This window comes from Lepidochelys kempii, chromosome 5 (assembly GCF_965140285.1).
Source record: "Lepidochelys kempii isolate rLepKem1 chromosome 5, rLepKem1.hap1, whole genome shotgun sequence".
Lineage (NCBI taxonomy): Eukaryota > Metazoa > Chordata > Testudines > Cheloniidae > Lepidochelys > Lepidochelys kempii.
Window position 1 is genome coordinate 47,140,053 of NC_136384.1, and position 20,464 is coordinate 47,160,516.

At 40.6% G+C, this 20,464-nt stretch overlaps 1 protein-coding gene across 4 annotated transcripts in view; it reads right to left on the reverse strand.

The window, feature by feature from the left end:
• Positions 1-2,065: 2,065 nt before the first annotated feature.
• Positions 2,066-20,464, reverse strand: part of IQGAP2 (IQ motif containing GTPase activating protein 2) — a 229,770-nt gene continuing 211,371 nt past the window's right edge. For all 4 annotated transcript variants that reach the window (XM_073344187.2, XM_073344188.1, XM_073344186.1 and 1 more), the window contains 6 exons: positions 17,110-17,197; positions 15,027-15,239; positions 7,521-7,681; positions 6,368-6,511; positions 3,392-3,500; positions 2,066-3,034 (listed from right to left, as the gene is read on the reverse strand). In XM_073344187.2, the coding sequence (XP_073200288.1) occupies positions 2,921-3,034; positions 3,392-3,500; positions 6,368-6,511; positions 7,521-7,681; positions 15,027-15,239; positions 17,110-17,197 (829 nt within the window). In that variant the 3' untranslated portion in view covers positions 2,066-2,920. The remainder of the gene's footprint in view (positions 3,035-3,391; positions 3,501-6,367; positions 6,512-7,520; positions 7,682-15,026; positions 15,240-17,109; positions 17,198-20,464) is intronic.

Below are 20,464 nucleotides of genomic sequence, written 5' to 3' on the forward strand. Positions count from 1 at the left end.
CCAGAGGTCACTCATGCCTCAGTCATAAGCCAACTTCTAACAGGAGGTGGAAGACTTCCTCTGTGAGTACCATAACTGCCTACTACATGATTTCTTGTACCTTCAACTGCTGCAACTGGTACTGTTCACGGTCACAGACAGGATACTGGATTACATGGACACCTAGTTCAATCCCCTTTGATCACATTTGCGGGTTTTGTGTGTTTTCCCTGGATAGAGGTATTAAAATGAACTAAAAGGATGCATATGGAGAGATTTTGGAAATTTGTCTTCCAAGGATGCTTGCATCCATAGTGAGCATGCAAGGGTCTAGCATGAAAGTTGAGCTGGCTTTCAGTATGTCGTGTGTACTTACCTGCCCACAAAGGGGCAGTTGAATGTTATAGGAGAATGACACCTAATGTTGCAAGTCCATGTGATCTTATGTCAGCAGAAGACATTTCAGCTATTCAGGTTATAAATCTGATGCATAGCCATTGTAAATAATTGGTTACCGATGACCCCTCAGGAAATAATTGATGCAATGAAGTTTTGGATCTTTGCAAATCTTTCCTGCTATGGTTGCACTGAGATCAAAAGCTCCTCTTGATTTTGAAGAGCTGGTGGCTCTGTATCTTTTCCAGCACCTATATTTATGAATGGGTCTGTTTCTCCAGAAAGGGTACTGACTGGCATGTTGTATGTGCATGGTTATAGGTGCACAACATACAACCAGACATCTAAAATTCTAGGTGCAGAGACTAGACCAGAAGGAAGTCTTGTACAGGAGTTGTGAACTTTTGTACACAAATGCTCTTTGTCTGTCATGCTGAGGATTTTGAGGAAAATTTATCTTGATTTCCTTGGGCAGCTTCTGCTCCAGATTTTTCCCTCTGCCAGAGTAATAATCCCTTCATGGCTACCCTTGTGTGACATGGGAAGCCCATCAATGCTAACTTGTAGAGGGCATATCGTACCATACCTTTCATTAGGCCTGACACACTCATTGCCTGAACTCGCAGCTGTCAGTATTTGTAGCTAAAAGTGGTCATATAAGCTGTATACAAATTGGTAAGATGCTGGTATTACTATTATTGCGATGTATGTACTGGCAGTGTATAAAGAATTATAGACGTGCTGGAAATACATTCCTAAAATGTGTTTGGCAGTTAGTGCCTAAGCCCAGCCTATCCTAGACAATTTTGCCAGGTTGACTATGTCTCCAGAGAAAATTAAACAAGACCAAAGTCAATGAAAAGGATATTTACATGCAAGGTAAACAAAGCCGTTAGGCAAGCAAGCAGAGGACCCACTTCAGTATCTTGGTGGGGGGAGGAAACGGACAGGAATGACAATTCTGGATCCTTTTAGGGTTTCCCCCCACTCCAGCCCAGGTCTGTTACAGGATTTACTCCCTGAGCAAGCTGGATAGCTTCCTCCTCATCCTTAGACTCTTTCCTTGAAAGCTCAGGAATTCCTGATCAGATTTTTCTGCATTGGCACTAAGGTTCCTTGGGGCGGGCTGGGAACCCAACATGCTGGTTTGACTCGAAGCTTCATATCCTGGCAGTGCAAGGGTTAGCTGGTTGGGAACAGGTAGGGCATAATTCACTCTCTGTAGAGCATCACAGGGAACACTGCCTAGATTTAAGCCAGGTATTTGCAGGATAGCTCTGCTATACTGGAATGGGGGACAGAGTAGTCCTGCAGGGAGTGGCTGTCGTGGCAGACCCAGATTGTTGAAGCCACAACACTGCTATTTACCTGATCCAGGGGAGGAGGCGGTGAAGTTGCTACTGCACAAAAACGAATCACAATAAAAGCTTTTAGAACAAAATGGTTGGGAGAAACTGTCAAACTGATTCCACTGCCAGAGGCAGAAAATCTGGTGCCCTGAACTGAAGGGCAGAGTTTAGTTCTAGAGGCTCCAGCAACACTGGACAACTTCCAAATTTCACAGATGGAGGGTATTAGTCCATGAGTAATGAATGAGGAGAGAAGCTGTGCAACAGAATTCCCTCTCACCATGTGGATTGTTACAGTAATAAAGGGTGAAAATGATTTAGAAACCAAACCAGCGTAAGTAAGTAACATTTATTTTACATAGAACAATCTCCAAAGAATACATTTAAAAACGGATTTTATTGCATTTATTTACTGATTTTATTTATTTTTGTACAAAAAAAGACAGGCACAATTTAAGTATTCTAATATCTCAAGTAATTAAAAAAACAACTGATCACTATTCAGCTTGCCCCTTTGCCCCTTAAATTAAAAGGCTGGGAGTAGAAAGTTTTACTTACCCGAGGCAGTAGTGCACTTTTATTTAGTAGGAATAAAATCACAAAATATATTTTGTACAAGTAAATGTTATTGTAACTTTATAATTACCTATAAAATTTTATTTCAAATTGCACAGGAGTTCGCTTTACAGTTGACAATTGCCAGAAAATAGGCTTAGCATTTAACTATTTGCCAAAAATATCCCTTAGAAACAAATTAGGATTTCTTTCAGAGAATACTTCAGAAGTCTAATAAGAACTATATTATGCAACTTGGATAATTTAAAAATATAATGTTTTCATAGGAAGAAGTGTATATATTTATGCCATTGAACTAAATTTATTTTCTGCGTACTTTAAAAACCAGCCCTCCCCTCTGGCCCCGAAATAGCTGAGTGTCACTAAATAATGATATACTTTCCAATCAAAGTTCCAACACCACAGTGAAATCTGGAAGTGTTTAAATTAATCTATTTTCTAATTTACTACTGCAGTATCAAATGATTAAAAAGGCACATAAGTATATTCTTCTGAACAGTTTGGTCTTTTTTAACATCAAAAACATCCAATGATAGCAACCGCAAACAAATGTTTAAAAGCAAAAATACTGAACAGACATTCCTATTGATTTGATGCAGAGTCCACAATAGCTGCAATCTTCATTTTCCATAGAATTTCTTATTCAACAGGAATATGAGCAGGTTTACATTCACTTTAGCTTTATCAAACATTTTCATTACAGCCACACCTTCATATTGCATCTGAAGCAAATCCTGCAATTAAGAATAAAAAAAAAATTAGTCTTGGCTTGGGTTCACACTTTAGGATTCTCAATTTGAAAAATAAAAGCAACAATTCTGGTGCATTTATTTATCAGTCTAGAGCCTCAAGAGCTAGAGGCTTCACAGCTGAAGTGACATTTAGTAGCTAATTTTTGACACACTTACTGTATAGTCATACATACAAACTAAAATTATCCCCATCTACATACCCAATCTCAACCTGATCTAAATATCCTACCTCAGTAACACTGTTACTTCCCCCCACCATTATACTATACTGCTCCAGTAGTTTATGAGCAATCAGAAAGGGTAGATTTTTAGGTCCAATAGAACAAATTTAAACTTTACCTGGAAATGGAGTTCCACTTTTTCCATCTGAACACCCAAGAATTTTGCTTTGATTTCAAAGTCACCAATTTCTTCACCAGGTGTGATGTCAAACATAACATTTTTAAACCTTAAAAAAAATTGGATATATAAATGTATGCCACACAATTTCACATGATTAAGAAACAATAGAGAAAGCCACGAAAACAAAATCTGTACTATAAGCACTGGCATTTTCCTTTTCCCGAGCACAGTATGCACTCATGACAAGTATGTAATCTGAAACCATGGGTATTACTACTGCCCCTGTGCCCAACAGTAGCAGAATCTGGGAGACTCCAGGACAACTTCTGGTTTGGAGCAGAAATCAGTAGCGCAGAGTTGGGTATTTTCTTAGGCTATATTTACACTCAAAGTGCTTTACAGTATAGGAATACAAGCATACTATACCAGCAGAGTGCTCCTGGTGTGGATTCAGGAACACTGGCAAAGCTGTGTTTTCTACTCGTATAATAAAACCACCTCCCATGAGTAGAACAAGCATACCAGTAAAAGCATACCAGAGTTTTGGTGGTATAACTGCATCTACAATAGGGGTGTCTGCCAGCACAGCTGCATCAGTAAGGGATCACACCCCTGACTAACAGTGCTATGCCAGAAGAAGTCTGCAGTGTAGCATGGCTATAGGGTAATTTATTTACAAAATGTACACACAAGTTCTGTTTCCTTAAAGGGAAGAGGTAACAAGTACCTAAATGACCCCTAGCCGGCAAGCTGTTAACTCTCTTTGCCATAACAGGACATGGTCTTATTGACTATACAGATTTAGCTTCCATCAGATCCATCATCATCAGGGGATCTCCCAATAGACACTGAAGCAATAATGGAAGTTAGTGTCTCCATTCTGAACTGATCTCTCTTCTCTGATCTGTTCAGCTTTTTAAGAGCCAAAGGAGCTTGAACCACTGCTGATCTTAAACTTAGTACGTGTAACATAAAGTAGAGCCAAAAACACGTTTCATCTTTAGCGAAAAGGTCTTTTTAGCTTTATGTACCAGGACATTTGGGTCCTGGCATATCAGGTGGCTATCAGTGAGGCTCTGAAGACACATGAATCATTGAAGTCCTTCTGAGAGTGGCCTCTATCTTTCCATCTACCAGGGCATTTGAGAAATTATCCTTCCCTTAGGAAGAGATGCTAAGACACCATGTCCTTTGCCAAGGATGTTATTGCTACATCAGCCTCAGGGGAGCTAGAAAACACTGTTAAGATGCTAGAACCAGGTAGAATTTCAGGACTTAAATAGCCTTTTCCCCTTTTGTTGGGAATTTCCCACTCCTTCCCCAATGACTTCAATGGAGCAACGTAGTAGGGGGATGGAAAGTTCTCTCTGTTTTGGATGAGTAATAGCTGTCCTTAGTTTTAGCTTAGTAAGGCTTTCTCTGGCTACATCTTGATGGTGTCCTCAACCTTCCTCTCCATGGTTTCAAACATGCCTGAAAAAAAGAACTTCTCATGCTGTTTTAACTTTGGGTTTTTCACAAAACCAGGAATTTTCAAACAAAGCTCCTTCTTTGGAGGAGAAACTGGAGCTCATGGAAGATGAAGATCTAGGGTGCTTTGTGGTTTGTCCTTTGTATTTTCTGGTGTTTGGCTTCTTTAAAAAATATGTATTCATTTTGCCTTTCGGAATGAAGTTTCATTCCGATTGGGGGCCCACTCTCCCATTATACTTGGGGCTTTTGAGGTTTAGCTCATGTGAAGGGAAGGAGGGAGGGTTGAGCTTTTGCGCTCCTCAACCTTGAATATATTATTGGAAAGGAAATGCAAAGAAGCATCCTCCTAAGGGACTGGATTCTCCTCTTTAAAAGAAGGCTAACTGGAAAATATGCCAGACTCCTTGCTCTTGACAATAACTCACTTAAGTGAACAGGAAGGAACTCTAGAATTTCTTTTTTGAAGTAGACCGGACCAGTTGATTGTGAGGTGTTAAATTAACAAGTCCCCCCCAATTTCCCTCAAAGAATCCCTGATTAATACCACAGGGGTTCTAACAAGTCTCACCACCAATATGAACTGACCCATCCTTGCTGAAATGGATCTGAAGGAGTCTTGACTAGGGTGTGAGGAAGAATGCGGGGACCTCAACATGTCATTGCAATGCTGCATCATTTTCTTTAGAAAAGCAAAGGCCCATGGACCTTTGAAAAGTGTGACAGAGCTGTCTTTTCTATAGCTTCTGAAAAAGATCTCCTCACAAATGAAGCACTCCTTGATTTTCAGTTTGTTCTCCTTGGCTTGCTCAGTATGATAGAACTCAGCAGGAATGAAAGCACCCTGAAAATTTTTTGGTCCTCTACGGGAGAAAGGGTGAGAGAAAGGTGAGATATTTTGCTTGCAGCTGTCCCAAACAGAGCTATGAAACCTAGGATATTAGGTAATGTGGGAGACTTCAAAAACCAATTCTGTTTGCACTGCCAAAGGACGAGGGTGGAAGGAAGCACAGAGAAGCCACGTGTGACCTGTCTCTGGTATTTGCAGGAAGAGAGCTGAAGCCCAAGTGTCTCAGGAGGAGGTAGAGGACAGGATCCAGAAGCTTCAAAACTGAATTATTTTCACTAATGGCAATTTCAGCATAATGCCTGCTTTACTCAAAAGTTTATTAAAATGATTACTCAGTGGATGAAAATGCAGTAGCTGTTCAGCAAGTCAGCTGTATCAGCGCTTATTAAATTACTTTAAATGGAACATCTAGAAGTTAGCTATAATGTTGCAAAAATATATGATGCCTAGTCTCAAAAATAAGTCATTAAGTAGCAAACTACAAAGACAGCAGGGAAAAAGTTTATTAGGATACGCAACTGTAATTTCCCTTCCTAATGTATAAAAACCTCTACAGTAATGTGAGGAAAAAAGAATGCTGACATTTCTGAACTTTTACCAAAACAGTGACTGGTTAAAGAGTTGTCAAGTTCCTTGGCTCTTGTCATACTCACTGGTTGGTTTGAAGATCTTCAATTTCTAGAATGACGCCTTTTTCATGTAGTCTTGCTGCTGTGTACTTTAGTGACGTGTGCTTAAGTTTTTTGCTTCCCTTCTCTTCTACTTTTCCATCTAATTTAATTGACCTCCGAGAATTTCTGTGGATGAAAAAAGTTTGTAGTTAATCCACCACCAAACACATTTCTCTTTCACACTTATTTCTTTCCTTTTCTCCATAGTTCTTTGCAAAGGAATGGCTAACAAAGAGTTTAGTTCTTCCTTCACTCCTGTGTGTTCTTCTGAAGGCTCTTGTTAACTGTAACCAACTTTCACATTAAAAAAAAAAAAATCATCACTAGAAAGGAACAAAATGGAAGAAAAAAGAAAAGGAACAGATCTGAGCTTTACTGGAATTACTATTAGACACAGAAAAATTATGAGACGTTTTGTCTGTATAATTACATATTTTTGTAAAGATTTTCAGCTCTGAAAGCTTAAATTTTAGCATCTGGTTGTACTTAACTTATAGTAAGATGTAAAGTGCTAGAAGTGACAATAGATTTTCTTGTTAAAAAAAAAATCTTTCTCCCTTAAAGAGCCCACAACTTAGGTCAATAAAACTTTACATTGTGCAATCTTAGTTGCGGCTTTATCTCATGAGTAACGCAGTAATCCAGAAGTGAGTTATGCAGATCATCCCAGACAAGTGCCAAATATTTGCATCACAAAGCACATTTTAGCAAAGAAATATTTTAATAAGTTAGTACTATTTTATATCCCTCCACCTTCAAGCAAGTTGCCTCAGAGTGAGGAGGAAAATAATAGTGATGCCCCAATGCAATGTTGCACATGGAGTTTGCACATGAGTACTCCTACTGAAACTCCAATTAAACTTTCCAATTTAAGACCAATAAATTGAAAACATACCTCTATCAGACTTTTTTTTTTTTTTTTTTTTAAAAAGACTTTTTAAAAGGAGGCTTCAAAGAAATTATTATCACTGTCTCCTTTTACTGTGTAGTTAGTTATTCAACAGTTAGTGACAATTCTGGTTCACTTTTTACATGTGAATTATACTCAAATTTGCAACGAAGGATGAAGCCCTCCACTTACATCAATGGCATTAGGAACGCTTTTTAGATATTAAAAAGAAATCTTTCAACTCACTTTCTTGTTAAGTTGTCTAAGCAGGTTTTTATATAGGTGTTGTAATAATTTACTTGATCTTCATAAAATGTTGTCTTGGATTGAAGTGCAGACAGAGTCTGTTGGAGTTTCACTAATTCAGCTTTTCGATGATGTCGGTATCTTCTTTGATTTCGTATGTCCTAAGGTAAAAAGTTTTGAATTGAATTGTTTTATTGAATAATAAATTGATTTGAATTTTTTAAATAAAATTTCCTCACAAACCACCACCAAAATCTGTTCAATGTTTCTATGACTGAATAGTAACTTATTGCTCACTCATTTACTGGGGAAAAACCATAAATTATAATACTGCACTTGCTCATATGTCCCATTTACTGGGGAAAAACCATAAATTATAATACTGCACTTGCTCATATGTCCCAGGTTTTTTAAAGTGTTGATACAAAACCTACGTGTACAAAGTATAGCAATTTAGTTCTGCAATATGGATAATGACATCCCTAATCCATTTATGTGCAATTTAGTCAGCTGCTTATAAAAGCATATTTCTTTTATCATTTATAATTATTTCTGCCTATTATGCTGAAGGGAGAGTCCGTGTTCCAGCAAATAAACCGTTATTTGATGACCATTGAAAATTAGTTAAGAAAATCCACAAAAACTTTATGGTATGTTATTTCTTCCAATACACTGATGCTACAGGTAGAGACTTAGTCAGCTTCTTCACTCCAGTGTACAGAATTTACAAACAGTGGTGAGGACCAAGTGAGTAAACAGGTCAGATTTTAAGAGAGACAAATATTTGGGATAGGGTGAAAAGCCACTGATAGTTCTGACTCAAGAGTTCTAGGACATTGCAGAATATAAAAGATTTATCTATTCATGTGATGCTTATTTTTAGGTCTTTAAAGCACAATAAAAACTGTTACTTATTACAACTGTGGTTCTTCGAGATGTTGTAGTCCGTGTGGATCCCACTGTAGGTGCGCATGTCCCTTGTGTGTCCAATTGGAATCTTGATTAGCAGTGCCTGGGGCCACACATACTATGTTCTATGCTCCCATGCAAGGGCATAAAGGGTGGAACAGCCACAATCTCCCTCAGGTCCCCACAATCAAAACCCTGCGTTGCTAAAGTCTCAAAGTGGAGTTTGAGAGCTGGTCATAGGATCCACATGGACATCATCTTGAAAAAAAGACTGTTACTCACCGTTGCATAGAATCACAGGGTTACAAGGGACCGCAAGGGTCATCCAGTCCAGTGGTTCTCAGCATTTTTTCATTTGTGGGCCCCCTTAATTTTTTTAATGTCCAAAGGGATCTGCCCCGCCATTTTAGACAGTCTGCAGACCCCTGAGGCCCACGGACCACATGTTGAAAACCCCTATTCTAGGGTAATGACAACTTTCCGTGGATTCCTTAGAGATAGCCTGCAGACCCTGATGGGTCCATGGACCACAGGTTGAGAACCACTGATCCAGTTTAACCCCCTAACAACATGCAGGATTTCTCATAACTGTTCAAGATATGTTGCACAGGTCCATTATGCTGTAGATTTATGTGCATTTTGTGCACTGGTGCTGGAGTGTTTTCCCCAGCAGTATGCATAAAGACCCCACCCACTGCTAAACTCCTCATACTCCAAAGCCAGGATACAAAGGCTGAAGCATCAGGGAAGGAAGGTGGGTTGTATAATGGACATATGCAACATATCTTGAAGAACAGTTATGAGAGTGTGAGTAACCATTTTGTCTTCTGAGTGCTTACATATGTCCATTACACTACTAGCAATTCCCAAGCTGATACTCCAAGAGGCAGGGCACAGAGTCTCACTGGAAAAGGGACTGCAGGACCACTTGCCTAACATTTGCATCTTCCTGTGATGCAGCAGACTGTGAGTTATGCCTGGCAAATGTATGACTACAAAAGACCACTACGTTGCTCTACAGAGGTCCATAACTGGGACACCTGCCACAAATGCTGCTGAGGTCAAATGAGCTCTGGTCTAGTGCACTGAGTATGTCAGGAGACATTACTCCTTTGGCAACACAACACAGCTGGTGATCCATTCTGAGAGCCTGTGAGTAGTCATCAGGTGGCCTCTCATACGTTCTTCATAAGATGAAAAACTGGGAAGACACCCCCAAAAGGCTTTGTCCGACCTAGCTAAAAACACCAATGCTTGAATGTCCATGGTATGGAGCTCCTCCTCCTCCTTATGCATAAGCAATTTTGGGAAGAAACCTGGTAGGCAGGTAGACTAATTCAACTTGAAATGGGACACCATATTCAAGAGGAATCTGTGGTGAGGTCTCAGCTGAACCTTGTCTTGGTAGAACACTGTAGGGTGGATTCGTGACCAGTGCATTCAGCTCTCCCACCCTCCTGGAAGAGGTAATGGCTGCTAAGGTGGTTCCCTTTGCAGTCAGGTGTAGAAACAAGCACAATGGTAAAGGCTCAAAAGGAGGATCCATAAGCACAGACACCACTAGATTTAAAACCAGAAAAACGTTGGGTCTCTGACAAACATTCACACCTGGTAGTGATTAGGTGAGCAAAGGCTGACGGATCTATGTGAGGGTGAAATGCTGAGATGGCCATCAGATGTCCCTAATGGAGCTAAGAGCTAGACCTGACTCCTTAAGACACAAAAGATAGTCCAGAATTGATTAAATCTTCATCTGAGTCAGAGCCACATTACCAAAGGCTGCTGAGATGGAAAACACATTTTCATTAACTCAGCTAAATAGCTCTTCTGGATGGCTTTCCGCTATTAAGGAGCGCATTCTAGAGTGCCACTGAGCAATGTGCCTGTTCTGCATTCAACCATGCCATAAGGTGCAGCACTTACAAGTCTGGGTGCAACATCCACCCATTGGCTGTGTGTCAGAAGGTCTCAGATTACTGCTAATGAAGGTTCATGAGTGGACAGTTTGCAGAGGTGCAAATACGTCTATCTTGGCCAGGCTGAAGCTATAAGGATAATTCTGCCCTGATCTTGATTGAGTTTGAGAACGACCTTGTGGATAAATTGGAGAGAGTCCAGCGAAGGGCAACAAAGATGATTAGGGGTCTAGAACACATGACTTATGAGGAGAGGCTGAGGGAGCTGGGATTGTTTAGCCTGCAGAAGAGAAGAATGAGGGGGGATTTGATAGCTGCTTTCAACTACCTGAAAGGGGGTTCCAAAGAGGATGGCTCTAGACTGTTCTCAATGGTAGCAGATGACAGAACGAGGAGTAATGGTCTCAAGTTGCAGTGGGGGAGGTTTAGATTGGATATTAGGAAAAACTTTTTCCCTAAGAGGGTGGTGAAACACTGGAATGCGTTACCTAGAGAGGTGGTAGAATCTCCTTCCTTAGAGGTTTTTAAGGTCAGGCTTGACAAAGCCCTGGCTGGGATGATTTAACTGGGAATTGGTCCTGCTTCGAGCAGGGGGTTGGACTAGATGACCTTCAGGGGTCCCTTCCAACCCCGAGATTCTATGATTCTATGACCCTGGAAATAAAGGGTATTGGCAGGTATGCACAGAGGAGCTTTGTTTCTCAGAAACAGGAAAGCATCTGATATTGATCCTGGGCTGTGATCCACCCTGGAACAGAAGGAGGACTACTTCCTGTTCCTTCGAGTTGCAGACAGATGTACGGACAGGAAATCCTGTACACAGAACATACCAGTTAGAACGCTTGAGTTGAGTGACCGTTAGTGTTCCAAATTGAAGGACTTCCCCAGGGTAATTGCCAGACCACCTGAAAGCCTGGCAGGTGTGATGCATTGAGATTGACAAAGCTCTGAATGCACCAGTTCCACAACTTGACTGCCTCCTAACAGAGGCTGTCTGACATGGCACCCCAATGCTTGTTCACATAAAACACTGCTGTGTTGGCGTTGAATAGGCTTGCCCTAAATGTGTGGCAGGAACTGCCAATATACACAGAATAATGCATGCAATTTGAGGACATTTATGTGTAACCTGAGCTCTAAGGTCACCCAGATGCATTCCCCAACCCACAGCTGAGGCATCCATTACCAAAGTCATGATAGGGATAGGGAGAGAGAAAAGAACTCCCCTGCACAGGGAGTCTTGCCTCATGACAGTACTTTGTCAGGGATGCACATCAGCTTGTCTAGATAATGAATCTGAGGGCAATAAAATGATTTGAGCCATGCCTGAAAATCTTTCAGGTACAGCCTGGCATTAGGGGTGGACCTATGTGAATGCTGCCCTATCACTTAAAAGTCTGAGGGAATTCCTCACAGTGGTCTGAGGATGATCATTGAGGATCACACTGAGCTCCCCTATAGTACGAAATCTGGAATAAGGCAGGAAAACCTGGCTGAGGTCAAATCCAAGACTGACCTGATGAGTTCTATTGTCTCTGCAGAAGTTGACTTTTCATTGTTCAATTTCAGGCCTAGGACATTGAACAGAGACAGGATCTGAGGGACCGTGGCCCTGAGATCGGTGGCAAGCATCACCAACCTGAAACTGAGGTGGTGTGTGTATTTGTTCTGTTTACTCAGGTCTAGGATAGGACAAAGACCACCTTTCCTCTGCAGAAGAAGAAAATATTGGGAGAAGAAGTTTTCCCCCCCTGAGCTTGTGATACCTCTTCTATGAGTCCTAGAGGAAGCAACAAGGCCATTTCGTTGCAATGTTAATGTGACAAGGGCCCCCTGCAACTTCCTTTAGGTCATCTTTCAGTTCCTCCCTACTGTCCCGTAGGAGCTTGGTTAGGAAGAACTTCCTCTTCCATGTAATAGTTACATTTTGTGAATGGGGCCTGACAGTTCACGATAAGGAGCTGTACTGAAGCAAAGGAATAAGACTTCCACCTGAAGAGATTCCATTTCTCAGAGTCCTCTTTTGGGGTGCCCTTTGCAGATCTGAATTTGCGTATAAGATCAGTTCCACAAGGAACCCTGGGTTATGTTAGCCATAAGGAATTCACAGCCTTGGCATGATATTTGGTACCTTTTCTCCATCCTCTTGGATATAGCAGGAAGAGCGGCCAAGGTCTGCCAAAAAGTCCCTTCACCAGCTAGTGTATATTGTTGTTAATGAGGACGACAATCCTGGTAGAGGATGATAAATTTAGGATGTCGGAGTTTACGGGCCTTTTCCCAGATTACTAAGGTTGTGATGTCCAGGGTCTGTGGGACTGGGGTTGAAAGGTCCTACAACACTTTAAAGTAGCCCAGTGCGAATGTTGTGGCTAGTGTTACTGTTTCATCTAGTGACAATGACGACTTCTGATGGAGAAGGAGGTTGATGGCGTTCCTCCTGTTTAGCCTCAATCTGTTGGTGGAGGTTATCTGTCTCTGGCATGGAAGGCCAGGCCATTGCTGCCACTGGGAAGTGAGATCTCTTCTTTTGTGATACATGAGAAGGGGATCTGCTCTGAGACATGCACACTGTACAGGTGTTGGCTGGGTTGAAGTTGATGAACTCACTGCCATTCATGTTTTGCCTATGATGGGGAGCCTCCAGCACTTTCTGTGAGGTTCTCCCCCTTTTTGACATTGTGAATCAATGGCTCAGGGACAGCAACAAGGAGTATATTTCCTCCAATGGGGGTGCCATAGTGTACGTGACATCGGTGCCCAGGGAGGTGCTGTCAATAGTTGTCTCTGTGTGGAGGAAGTCTCAGATGTGGATATCTACTCCTCTACCAGTATGTACGTCAGCACTGTGATGAGTTCAACAGTGTGTTTGTAAGGCACGCAATGCAACCTGTTCCAAGATCAGTACCAGGCCACTCCTTCCCTGTGCCGCACTAGCGCCTCCCACTCTTGAAGCAACAGAGGACTTGGAGGATTTCTCTCTAGAGGGCTAGTATTTTGGTCCATCCTTTTGAGGCACTCACTGGTTTCAGTCTTGCTATCACAGGCAGTAAGAGGGAACTGCGGGAGGGTGGAGACCGCATGAGAGCTCAAGGTGTTACAGGGTCCACGCAGAGCCTGAAGGATGCTGCTATTCAAAGACTCCAGCTGCACAAGAGGCACACAGATGCCTACAGCGGGATCTGCACCAGTTCATACTTGAAGGATAAAACTAGATTACTCTTAAAAACATCCATCCCTCAACCTTGGATATTAATTATGTTGATTAAAAAAACCAAACTAAAGTACCAGAACACAAATTAATAATTAAAAAAATGTCAGCAGCTTTAAAATGATCAATTCAGACTGGGCTCTGCCAGCCACCTAAAAAAAAACTTCCCACCCATTTGTCTCGGAAGCATTCCCTACACCTACTTCAAAAGCCCTCATAAACAGATGTCTTCTGCAGCAGGCCTGGAAAGTTATCCGATCTGGACTATTTCAGAAAAGGGAGGGAGCGAGTTCCGGGATCTCAAAGATGATGCCCTGCCAGATGCCCCCTACCACACCTTTTGTAACAAGGAGGTTGCAGCTTGACCACAACTTTCTGATTACAACTGTGGCAGTATGGCAGCATGGGGAGAGGAAATCCCTCAGTTATGGTATCAGAAATCACATTAGAAAACATATCTTGCTATGTGTATTTGCAATCATAATCAACCTTTTACCTTTTCAAAAAAGCATGTGTCATGACAATAGCTGATGCAAATTAATATATTTTCACATTAACTACATACACTAAATGGAGAAAGAAGAAAAGGAGTACTTGTGGCACCTTAGAGACTAACCAATTTATTTGAGCATGAGCTTTCGTGAGCTACAGCTCACTTGATCGGATGAAGTGAACTGTAGCTTACGAAAGCTCATGCTCAAATAAACTGGTTAGTCTCTAAGGTGCCACAAGTACTCCTTTTCTTTTTGCAAAGACAGACTAACACGGCTGTTACTCTGAAACCTGTCATTATAAATGGAGAATATGAGCAAGAATGGGGATTTCGATTTGGGTCAATATGGTTGGTTGCTACAAGCCTAACTCTTTATTGAGATAATGGAGAACACCACCCTCCTTTACTGTTTTTCATCATCGCTGCAGCTATTTTGCCTTATGCCAAAGGTATGTAAGGAAATCCTTTTTCTGACTGCTATTTTTAGTTGGTTTCTTAATAACTTTTAAGCTCTGTAAAAATGAAAACCAATGATTACTCAAAACATTGTGCTTTGAAAGAATTGTTTAATTTTAAAATGGGAAAAAAGTAGCTTACCCTCTCGCATTAGCACCTGCCATTTGTGGTGTATGTTTATCGATACCAATAAAAGAGCTACATAAAAATATCCAGAGTATTAGAGATGGCCAGTTATTCTTCATCACTTGTGTAGTGTGGATAATAGAGGAAAAGTGCACACCCTTGCACATTATTCAGCTCAAGCAATCATGTATTTGAGTATTTTAGCAACTAAATTTATTTCCTCACTTATTTTGAGGGTCTACATTTTTCTTTCAAACTGAGATGGAATCATCATTTGCATACTTTAGGTGACTCAGTTTGGTATTCTGTAGGAGGATGTTTATCACATGTACATGTGCATATGGTGAAAGGGTAGGTGCATTTTTAGAAATCTTAAAACAGCACATTCCAATTACCTTAGCAATCTCATTGATGATTTCTTGGTACTTATTTGCTGAAGACACTAATCCAGCCTGTTCCAATGTGCGAAGATTTCTTTGTATTTTCCTTTTCTTTTGTTCTATTGGTAGCTGCGCATCTTCAAGCATAGACTGACTATGCTTCATTTTCTCAGGAGTTTTGGAATCTAAGATGGCATGTTTCTCTACCACTTTTAAGTGCTCGGATTCCTGGAGAAAATACAGTAAAACCTAGTTGCTTACCAGTTCATAAAAATATATATATATAAAAAAAGTGTCCAGATGCTCTCACCTCCATGTAAAAGAGACAACTGAGAACTCAGAACAAGACTGCGTAAAAGAAATGCTATGTTTATATCCATGTTGATTAAACTGTTTTAAGGGAGTTCACTCTTACCATGCCTCTTGAAGGCACCTTAAAGTAGGTCCATTATTAAAGCTACATTTTATTCACGGGTATTTTTAGTAAGTCATGGATAGGTCATGGGCGGTAAACAAAAATTCACAGCTGGTGACCTGCCCATGACGTGTACTATATACACCTAACTAAAACGTGGGTGGGGTTAGGGGGGGCGCCATGGGGCGCATCCTGGGACGCTGTGGCGAGGGTGACCTTGGACCCCCACTGTTGCTGGCGGAGGACGGTCGGGTGGCAGCGCGCAGCCCGGGACACCCACTGGTGCTGAAAGGGTGCTGGGCAGCAGTGCACGGCTCAGGACCCCCGCTGGTGCGGAGGGGGGGAAGAGGGAGGATTGGCAGGCTCCCTACCCAGCTCCGCATATCCCTGCAGCTCCTAGGGGGAGGGAAGGCACAGGAAGGTGGCTCCCTGTGCTGCCCCTACCACGAGCTCCGGCTCCGCAGCTCCCATTGGCCAGGAACCACAGCCAACAGGATCTGTGGGGACAGCGCCTGCAAAGCCCCCTGACCTCTCTGCCTAGGAGCTGCAGGGACATGCTGGCTGCTTCCAGGAAGGCCCCCCTCTCCCGCCACCGGTAAGTGCTGCCTCGCACCCCGATGCCCTGCCCCAAGCCCTGAGCCCCTTCCCCACACCCACTCTGCCCCAGGTACTGCCTGATCTGCTCAGGCAGGCCCAGAGTCAGCTGCACCAGAAGTCACAGAAAGTCATGGAATCCGTGACGGACACACAGCCTTATCCATTATTAAAGAATTAGTAAATTTGTTAGCTGGGACACAGGGAATGTGTTTGAATTGCAGTCCCATGGCCTGATCCAAAACCCATTCAAATCAGTGGAAAGACTCTTATGGACTTCAATAGGCTTTGTAAAAGGACCCCCAGTTCTTAAAGACATCCCCCCCTCATTTTTTTTGTTTTTAAAAGGTAACACTTTGGCTTTTCTTGACATCACTGATATAGTTTGTGCATCCACTAAATATTTTGGGCTTCAACATTTGAGAGAAGTCTGCAGAAGACAAGAGATTCCCACGCAATTCCCATACAAAGGAAGGCGAAAGGCTGTTTCCCACACAGTTGTTTGTTTATATTGCATAAGCAAAGAAGCTAAATGAGAAAATGCTTGAAATTAAGATCCTAGATTTTTTTCATGAAATATGTAGTAAAATAACTTACATTGGTGCATTTAATGGTATAAAAATCAAAGACTATGACACTTTCATAAACTATGTTAAAAATAATTTCATGGATACATGACAGTACAACTTCAATCTTATTCTAGGTGTGTTAGTATAAAAAGATCAACATTTACAAGTAGGAATAAGCCTTGTGATCTAAATGGGACATTTTAGTAAGATTCCTGAAATAAAATAGATAATGTACTCTCTACAATAGCTATCTCTGAAGTAGTTTTTAAAAAATGCATATTAATTTCTGATTTTAATTCCAAGTTATCCACATGAAAAAAAAAAAGACCAAAATAAGAAACTGATTTCCTGATAGATCTGAAGAATTTTAAAAATGTCTAATTTAATTTTATGACTGGTTCAGTTGAAAAAATATTTTTCTCCATTGTTAACGGTCAGAGAAATCTGTTACCTGTTTTAAATCCAGGACAAGGTATTAAGATACATTATATGAAGAGAGCAAAAATAGCCTGACATTTACCTGTTGAGCAGAAGCTGGTGTTTCTAAGATTTCTAAGAGCGTATCTCCCGGTTGTGTTCGTATCACATCAACTACAAGTCTTTTTGTCCTTTTCAGAGAAATAAACAATGGGTATTATAAGACAGCTGTCGTAGGAAGCATTTAGTTTCCTCATTTGTGACTCAACTAAAAAATTAAAGATCTCACACGCAAAACGATGGTATTTTTCAAAGGTATTTTAGATTTCAGAGCTTCTATTAACAGCAGTATTAAACTAAATAATGGATTTCTGATATATGCACATTTTTGTATCAAAGTTTATATGCTTGTGTTCCCTTTATTATTTGGGAGATTCAATCATCATGGTGATAGATGCCATAATAAGAATCCAGATACAAATACACCTGTATTTAGCTATCACTTAACTTAGGACTGACAAAGTGAGAGATGGAAACACAGATCTTTCCAAAGTCTGACATATACATAAATCTTTTATGAGCCACCTGGATTTATACTGAATATTTAGAAACAAAGACATTGCTGAACTTCAGAAGCAACATATTAATAATGTGTATTACTGTGTACTGCTTAAAGAAAGAGGTGTCTCTAAGGAGCAGAGAACATACATTTTCTTACTAGCAAAAAACAAACAAACAACATTTCTAAACAAAAAGGAAATTGCTATATCCTGATATTTAAAGTGGTGGGTTTTTGTGCTTGGGGTAAGAAGTTATCACAATTCCTGCTGTCTTTTCGTTCCAAGAACATCCTGTTACACAGCTCTACTACAACACAATACATTGTTACACGAACTAAATACATCTCTTTACAGGCTAACAGCATAATACATAGAGATTAATGGATAAAGAGTCATGTATAGTAAATGCCATGCTTCAAAGACAAAGAAAATTTAACAATAGGGTTTTTGAAAAAAATCATTTTGAAGTATGAGCAGTGAAACTTCTATGTTAAGTCCTCAAACAACTGTTTTATATCTATGTAAACCACTGTCTTCATTTTCAAGACTAAACGTTTATATCCAACAAGAAATGGTAAGAAAAGATTGTATGGTCTTCTAATATATGCCCCTGAAAGAGACAATATCACAAGAAACTTGCATTCTTACTTGACACAGAACATTTGAGTTTGGATCAACTTCTTATTGATGTATTAGAAATTCATACATAAGGAAAAAGGCAGCAGTGGCAATAACTCCAGAAATGTCAGTAAACCAAATTACCATATTCGGATGCATATATAGCTGGAGCAGGAAGTCTGCTCAACCTACTGGAGGCATGGCAGCAATGTTCTATTCCCTCTGTCCATAGCTCCTCTTTACTGTGTGTGGCTGCTCAGACACATAGAATAGCTTCAGAGGGATTCCTTCTGCCATCTACTGCTCCTGAATTCACTCCAATATGCCAGTGAAGCAGAAGCTCTCTCAAAATGAGTTTGCCCTAGCTATACTCAATTCAGATTTGTCTCCTTCTGAAGCTGCCTTCTCCAACCTTTGGTGATCTCCTTAGAACTTATTTCAGTAGACAGAAATTTATTACAACTATTTTATGCATTCATTCAGGAAAGGACTTAAGTACATGCTTAACATTGACTCAATGGGTCTTGGGCATGTGCTTAAGTTCTTTCCTGAATCCAAATGTTTTTCTGCACTGGGGCCATAGTTTATGGACTCCAAGTGCTGTTTAGGAGGAGAATGAGATGCACACACGGGGTACAGCTGTATAGAAAACATATCCATTTTCTTCCCAGTCACAAGTAGAGGTGCTGTCCTGTGACCAGAATTGGGCAAAACCACCCATGGATGAAGTTTACCTTATGTACCACTTTTTCATGCAAAAAGATATGCATACAAAACACTGGTACAAGACAACACCCAATATCATCCTTTGAAGAAAGATATTTGCAATTTTTAAGCTCAAAAGTTCTAAAGGTTTCCTTGAATTCTAATATTCTAAAGATTTTTTTAAAAATAAAATATTCTAATGAGTTTTATAGAAGAGATGCATCATTGAATTTGTAGGATATCCAAGAACAGTTAATCATATACAGTATATCTGGTTGTATACCTAGACGCATACCATTTCAACATCAATTATTTAAATAATGGCATAGAAAGTACACCAATAAAGTTTTCAGATGATACCAAGCTGGGAGGGGGCGCAAGTGTTTGGAGGAGAAGATTAAAATTCAAAATGATCTGGACAAACTGCAGAAATGGTCTGAAGTAAAACAGGATGTAATTCAGTAAGGACAAATGCAAAGTAGTCCGCTTAGAAAGAAACTATCAGTTGCATACATACAAAATGGGAAATGACTGCCTAGGAAGGAGTACTGTGGAAAGAGATCTTGGTCATAGTGGATCACAAGCTAAATGAGAGCCAACTGTGTAACACTGTTGCAAAAAAAGCAAATCTTATTCTGGGATATATTAGCAGGAGTGTTGTAAACAAGACATGAGAAGTAATTCTTCAGTTGAGGCCTAATCAGCATGGAGTAGAGCAGGAGTATTGTGTCTAATTCTGGGCACCACAATTCTGGAAAATGTGGACAAATTGGAGGAAGTCTAGAGAAGAGCAAAAACATGATTAAAGATCTAACAAATATGACCTATGAGGGAAGACTGAAAAAAGTGGGATTGTTTAGTCTGGACAAGAGAAGACAGGACATGATAACAGTTTTCAAGTACATAAAAAGTTGTTACAAGGTTGAGGGAGAAAAATTATTCTTGTTAACCTCTGAGGATAGGACAAGAAGCAATGGGCTTAAATTGCAGTAAGGGCAGTTTAGGTTGGACATTAGGAAAAACTTCCTGACTGTCCGGGGTGATTAAGCACTGGAATAAATTGTCTAGGGAGTTTGTGGAATCTCCGTCTTTGGAGATTTCTAAGAGCAGGTCAGACAAACACCTGGCAGGGATGGTCTAGATAATACTTGGTCCTGCCATGAGTGCAGGGGACTGGACTAGATGACCTCCCGAGGTGTCTTCCAGTCCTACGATTCTATGGCAGTAGCAAGTTTCTAAGAATGTTCCTTTTAAGACAGGAAAGCTAGTTGTCAGCTGAGGTAATTGTATTTTCATCTCTTGAACAAAAAGTACACTGGAAGTTTAATTCTACTTTTGGAAACCTGACAGCTCCTTGGAAACTATTAACAAAACCCTCATGTGTCATGCCAGATAAGCTTAAAACCACAATAGGTTCCTCAGATTCTTTAGGTTTCTGAAGGGAAATTAACAACATACACATAAATGAAACTCAATGGAATGCGCAAGTCAGTACGAGAATTAACAAGAGAATCTGTCATTTACACACCCACACGCCCAGTCCGTCAGATATTTAAGAACGTGAGTTTTCTTTTG